General features: G+C 20.1%; 3 protein-coding genes across 3 annotated transcripts; 1 reads left to right on the top strand and 2 right to left on the bottom strand.

Annotated features, from left to right (window-relative positions):
* Window positions 1-1815: 1815 nt before the first annotated feature.
* Window positions 1816-2517, bottom strand: EHI_133790 (uncharacterized protein; the record flags this gene model as incomplete). The annotated part of the gene is made up of 1 exon (XM_650340.1): window positions 1816-2517. The coding sequence occupies one exon, from the start codon at window positions 2515-2517 to the stop codon at window positions 1816-1818; it is 702 nt and encodes a 233-aa protein (XP_655432.1).
* A 422-nt stretch (window positions 2518-2939) lies between these two features.
* On the top strand, window positions 2940-3566 carry EHI_133780 (uncharacterized protein; the record flags this gene model as incomplete). Its single annotated transcript, XM_650339.1, has 1 exon — window positions 2940-3566. One exon carries the CDS (start codon window positions 2940-2942, stop codon window positions 3564-3566), a length of 627 nt encoding a protein of 208 aa, XP_655431.1.
* A 1997-nt stretch (window positions 3567-5563) lies between these two features.
* Window positions 5564-6010, bottom strand: EHI_133770 (uncharacterized protein; the record flags this gene model as incomplete). Its single annotated transcript, XM_650338.1, has 1 exon — window positions 5564-6010. One exon carries the CDS (start codon window positions 6008-6010, stop codon window positions 5564-5566), a length of 447 nt encoding a protein of 148 aa, XP_655430.1.
* Between the last annotated feature and the right edge of the window lie 1219 nt (window positions 6011-7229).

Raw genomic sequence — 7229 nt, 5'->3', positions numbered from 1 at the left:
TTTTTATGTTTATATTATTTAGATTTTCTTATTGTTATTCTTTTCTATTTAGTTGTATTTGTTTATTTGTTTATTCATCTTTTCATCTTTTATATTCTTATCATTTATATCTATTTTCAATTTATATTTATTCTCTTTTGATTTATATTAATATTATTTTTATCTTTTATACTTTGATTTTATTATTATATCATTGACTATCATTTCTATTTATTTATCATTTATTCTTATTATTCTTTTGTTTTTATATTCTATATCATATATTCATATAATTTTCATTTATATTTTATCATTTATTACATGTTATAATAATAACATAACACATATGATTGATTATATAATAAATATCATAATGAAATTATACATATAAATAATAAACATAAAAAATAATAAAATATTTTTCATTAATAAAATAATATTAATTATTTTACATCATTAAATTATACACTTTTTATTTCATATTTCTAATTTTTACAATAAAAATACACTTTTTATTTCTTCTTTTCTTCTTTTATTACCTCTTTGTGATTTATTATTTTATATTTTCTTTCTTCTTCTACTTTCTTTTTATTCTTTAATATTCTACTTTCTCTTCATTTTTCATTATTTGCTTTTTTTCGTTGCCGTTGTAGCATCAGTTCAATGCCATTAATGTTATTTTTCTATTCTAATTGTTTTAAAATGATTTATTTGAAATTTTACAATTAAATATAATATATTAGAATAATTATTCAAAGTATTATTATTAATAATATTAATTCATGAAAATAATATTTATTAATTAAATAGTTATAAAATCAGACATACAAAGTTAAAACAATATCAATATAAAACAATTAATAAATCAAATAGAATAAATCATACAAATGAATATAAAGTTACAGTCAAATAAACAATCAATGAAGAGAATGAAATGATGAAGAAATGAATAATAACATCTTATTAATAAACAAATGATATTCTATAACAATGATTATGAAATAAAAACAAAATAATAATATAAACAATAAACATAGGAGATATGAATATACTGCTTTTATCAATAAAATTCAAAAAATATTAAATTTCAATACCAAAAATATTATAGCACAATTATTTGTTTAGAAACACATTTCATTAATAATTTATTTCATTTAAATATATTTTTCATTATCATATTTATTATATAAATATTCATTATAATTACAAAATACTCCAAAATAAAATTTTTCATTTCTTTCTCAAATTCAAAACTACAACAAAATAACAAAACAGAGAATAAAATCAATATTTTATATTCTTATAATGATTTTATTCTATTCATTTACTCGCATATTTATTTTCTTCTTATTAGATGTATGAATGTCTTATTGAATGAAATTCATTACATAGAATGTTTTTTTATTATCTTACACGTCTTTATCAAAAATATTTGATACTACAATACACCCATTCTCTATATTTATTAACATAATTTATGTAGAACATAATCTTTATTTTCTTTCATTTTTCTTTCACTTTATTAAGAATTGATTCTAAACAAATACAAATACACTCTTCATTCATTTTTATCATACCATATTTAAATAGATAGAATTGATAGAATGAATTGTGAATATAATTCATTATCTATTTCTATCAGATTCATTCAAATTATTTTCAACACCATTGAAAGTGATATAATCAACGTTTGCCAATTGCATCAAAGTATTTTCATTATTTGAGTATTATTGAATATCAATAATAAACAATATCAACTAATAAACAAATGATATGAACAAATTTTTATTAAAACAATTCATTAACAAAACATAAATCAAACGATTTATTACTCAATTAAAAAACGAAGAAAAGAGCAATGGCAATAAATGCAACAATGGTAGCAATTGATCCATCATCATTAGGTTTATTCTGACATTCATCTTCACATTCATATTTAACGTATTTATCACCATTTGATTGTGGAACACACATTCCACATTTATACATTTGACTTCCAAATCCAAGTTCTTCAGTACAATTTTCATCTTTATAATAAAATGTTCCAAAGTATCCAACTTTATTTTCTGATTTCATATAAAATTCAGTATTACTTACTTTATTACAATTCTTAGTTGAGACATTACAACTATATCTAACCATATTACTTGTTACGTTAGTACATTGATCATCTGAATATACTTGATTATTAATTAAACTACATTCATCACCCATTTTATCTGGTTCTTCATTATACAAATAAACTAATCCAGTAGTACTTGAACTAATGTCTGCTTTCTTAGTAATATCCTTAGAATCTTCTGTTGGTTCATCACCAGAACAATCAGTAGTAGTATAGGAAATGATCTTGATTTTTGCTTTTGTGTTTTCATCTGTAGCTGGGACATAAGTTACTTTTTTGGAGCTTGTGTTCTCGAAATAACATTTTCCATCTTCATAAACAGTAACCACTTTAAGTTTACTATCACTGTAAGTACATTCATAAATATTTTCAGCAGCAGCAGCAAAAGCAGTAAGTGCTAATAATGCAATGAACATTTTAATGTTTATATTTTCTAAGTTCAAATGTTTATATTTACCATCACCTAACTTCACTTTTTCTCATTTGGTTAAAATAAAGTACGAAGAAAAAAATCCTTTTAATAAAATGTATTAAAATTCATTTGATTGGCTAATAATTTATTAATACATTTACTTTTTTGACTCATTTGTAGTTTTTTTTTTGTTAATTCCACTTCTATAAAGTTCTTTACTCATTTTATTTTTTTTGTATATTCCTTAGTTTTGAGTGCAAAGGAAAGAAACGAATTGAAATTTAATGAAATGAGGAATAAAAGAAGAATTAATAACATGAAAAATAAAGAATTTGTTATTAAAATAAAAAGTATTTCAAATGAAAAAAAAGTCCGAAAGAAAAATGAGTTATTTAAACTTGGAGAAAATGAACTTACAATAATACAATGATTGGTTTATTGATTGTCTTTGTAGTATTTGCTTCAGCTAAAGAATTTTATAAATACAATTATGTTGGAACAGGAGATGATAAAAACCTTACCTCATATTCAGTTTTTGAAGTTGATAAATGCTATAGAAGTTCTACAACTACTTATCAATCAATTTCACAACATAATGGAGAAGCTACTGCTAATGAAGGAAAATACTTCTTTGGTACATTTACAGATAAAGAATGTAAAACTTCTTCTGATGTTCAACAATATACTGTTGAAGAATTAAAAGGAATTAATATCTATGAAACAAAACCAGAAGAAAGTAATCAATGTAAAGAAGTTGCTGCTAATCAATTTGCTGATGATAAATGTGAAGATCCAATTCCAGGTACAAAACAATTTGTATGTAATGTAGCAAGTGATGTTAAAACATGTACTAGCAATGGTAATGACTATATACAAATAGAAGTTGTTCATGGATATCAAGGTACTTTCCATTATTCTGATAGTGAGTGTACAAAACCCACAGGATATGTAGAAAATCAAAGAAAATGTGGAGTTTGTTCACCATCATCAATGCCATCTTCACCAGATAAAACAATTACTTACACAAAAGTCACATGTGAAAATGACTGCTAATTAAGTAAGTTTTTCTTGAAGATATTTTAATAAAGAAGGATATTCAATAAAATAACAAATAAATTTTAATAGAAATAAAAGTATTTCAATTATAAAAAAAAAGAATAAGTAATAAACAATAAGAATTACATTGGATTATTACTTTTTAATTATACAATGTAATTCTGTTCAATAAATATATTATAACATAACTAAATAATAAAAATGTATTTTATTTAACACTACAAATAATTGTTTATTAATGAATATATCAACTGCTATTTTATTATCACTGTTACAACTATGAAATTAAACAATACGATTATAAACTATTCAAAATATTACTTTTTCATTTTTCTCTTCATTTTTCTTTTTTTGAATATCCAACAAATATAAATAAAGAATTACTATTTAAAATAACACTGACAAACAATTATCAACAATTATCAACAATTTTCAACAGAGAGAATATGGAAATACTTGAAATTTAAATGACATTATGAGAAATACTACAAACACAAAATAATTATTCAAAATTAATAAAGAAGAATAATTAGAATAAACAATACTACATAAATGAAAATAATAATGAAGGATATATAAAGAATAAAAAACTGCATAATATTCATTGATTAGAAAGAATAAGTAAAAGAAAATATAAAAAGAAAATGATATAGTTAAAAGAAATATAAAATAACTGGAAATAATCGTTAAAAAATGAATAAAAAAGATAAATGAGAAAAGAATGAATAAAACAAGTTTAATAGAAACAAATAAATAACAATACAAATTAAAAATAACGAGAGAAAAGTTAAATAGAGTTGTCAATAACAAATTTTCTTTTTCATTAATGAAATTGAATGTTTAACAAAAAAAAACAACAACACTAAAACAAAAGATGAAATGAATATAAATAATGAAGATAAAGAATATAATAATGATAATAATGAATATTGAAATTAATTAACAGAATAAATAAGAAATCAAAATGAATATCATTTGCATTAATAAAATGTGTAAAACATAAAATTAAAATGATAATTAATATGTTGAAGAAGTTGAATATTCAAATAATACACTACGTAAAAAAATCAGTTAAAATGAATTTGAAGTAGTTTTTTGTTGAATATGTATTATATATGAATTGTTTTATTGACAATAATTGAAGTATTAATATTTAATATTTAATGTATAAATGATGGATATTTGTACAAAACAATCAACACATATGAATAAAAACAATAAATAACTAAAATGTTCATTCAGTCTATATTATTCATTTAAAGAAATTAAATTGAATAACATAATAATCAGTTTATGTGAAATTTAAATGAGTTTATCAATACTAATAAATTGAAACGAATAATGAGAAGAAATATTATTAAATGATAATGTTAATGAATTAATTTATTTATTTTGATTGATGTTATATAATATTCAATTTATTCATTTTTTATTTATTTGATAATTTCATTATCATTTTAGAATATAAAATACATTGTAATGATAATATCAAAGAATGAAATGAATTTCATATTAATCAGTGTTGTTATATTCTGAATTGATTATTATCTTGTTTGATATATTCTAATAATAAACAAATAAATTATTAAATGGTTGTATTACTTATTTCATTTTTAACATATTCTCTTTTATTTTACAATAAAATGAATAAATCAAACAATAATGAATATTTGAATAATTAATATATTTATAATAGTTTGTTTATTTATTTGATATTTATTCTATTTATTCATTCTCATCATAATAATTTATTTAAATGTTTGAATATTGTTTTGTTAAAGAATTAAATATTCTATATTATTTATTGTTTAACAATATTCTAAGTCAAGTAATTCATGTTAATTATGTTTCTCATTTTCATTCTTTTTGATTTATTTTATGTGAAAATATCAAATAAATTGTTTTAAATTTATTTAATTTCAATTCTTTTTCATTAAATTATTATTTCATAGTATTTATTTATTATTCAACCAACACTACTTCAATTCTTCTGTTTATTTCTTTTCATCATCTTCAAATTTTGTTAGTCCATTGATATTCTCATGTGGCTCATTGTTCATTTCTTTCATTCTATTCAGATATGTGCAATATTCTGTATATTCATTTTCTGTGATGATGTTTAGTTCATACAATTTCTCTATTTGGTTGTGACATTTGTTTATTTCTTCTTTAATAATACTCGTTATTGTTTCAACTGAAGATTCTAACTCACTATCCTGACATTTTGTATTGTCGGGTTGTATTGTTAATTGTTTTAGAATTTGTTGAACATTTTTTGGATTCTCTAAAAATAATGACCCAAACGAATGCTTATTCTCATGAAAATACTCTTGTAATTCCGGTTGTAAATACTTTGTGAATGTTTCTTGTAATACCATGTTATCAGGAAATAACTTCGTTCCATTGATCCATGCATCAATCTCAGTTGGTGCTTTGCTCATTTCAACTTTATTTTATTTTATTAGTTCATTCTTATTGTATAGTTTATTTATAGTTCAATTATAATATTTACACAAGATTTTTTTGAAACTGTATTGAACAAAATATTAAATAAATCAATATTTTCAATGTTAAATATTCATTCTTTATTCTGAAATGTTGTGTATGTTTAGTTTATTAAATTAATATGATGAATGAATATCAATATTATTGTTTATTTGATTTTAAAAAATAATAAATGAAATAAAATAATGAAATAAAATAATGAAGACAATGAAATGATAATGAAATAAAATAATCTAATATTGAACAAATTAAATAAAGAATATATTGAATATATCATTATTGTTACTTTATTATTTGTTATTTCAATTATTAAACAATAAATTATTATTCATGAATATTTAATTGATTGATATTTTACATTTTCATTTTCATTTTATTTCTTCTTTTTTTTCTTTATATTATTATATATCATTACTTCATTTATTCTTTTTTTTTTCACATAGTATTATGATTGTTTTATCAATTTGTTTATTCATTTCATTCTTTATTTTATTCTTGTCTTTATTCATGTCAATTGATTTATAGTTATTTTATTTTAACTTTTTCTAATTCAATATTCATTATTGTTTATATATTCAAATTGTAATTACAATTGGTTCAAACAACATTATCAAGAAATGAAAAAGTTGAATGAAATATTCATTATTATGAAATTGATTAATATTAATAACAAATAATGAATATTATCTTTTTTATATTGCTCTTCTATTCATTATGAATATTTTAATTTCATTTGATTATTATAATAACATCTGCTCATACACATTTTATTTATTGTTTATTTGTTATTTTAAGCTTTTTTACTTCTTATAATTTTACTATTTCATAATTTCTTCTCATCTCCTCCAGAGTATGAAATTACCTTCAGACGATTTTTCTATTTTTTCACTTTTTATTTTTAGAACCAAATAAAAAACACAAAATAAAAAAAAACAAGATGAAAAAAGAAGAATAACAAAATAGAATAACAAAAAAATATATATAATTTATTGATTTTTCATTCACAATGAACGTTTGTGGTTGTGATGAATATGAAAACCAAATGGGTAAAATAAGAGTTGAAATGTGATGATTGATAATAATAAATCAAGCTCATCGAAATGAAAAGAAATAAAGAATATTTTGATATGCTATTAAAAGGAGAAAAGAATAAAT

The sequence above is a fragment of the Entamoeba histolytica genome, genomic scaffold, assembly GCF_000208925.1.
Source record: "Entamoeba histolytica HM-1:IMSS scf_1104750518363 genomic scaffold, whole genome shotgun sequence".
Taxonomy (NCBI): domain Eukaryota; phylum Evosea; order Mastigamoebida; family Endamoebidae; genus Entamoeba; species Entamoeba histolytica.
The sequence above is the reverse complement of the archived record's forward strand: the minus strand, read 5'-3'. Positions and strand labels throughout refer to the sequence as shown.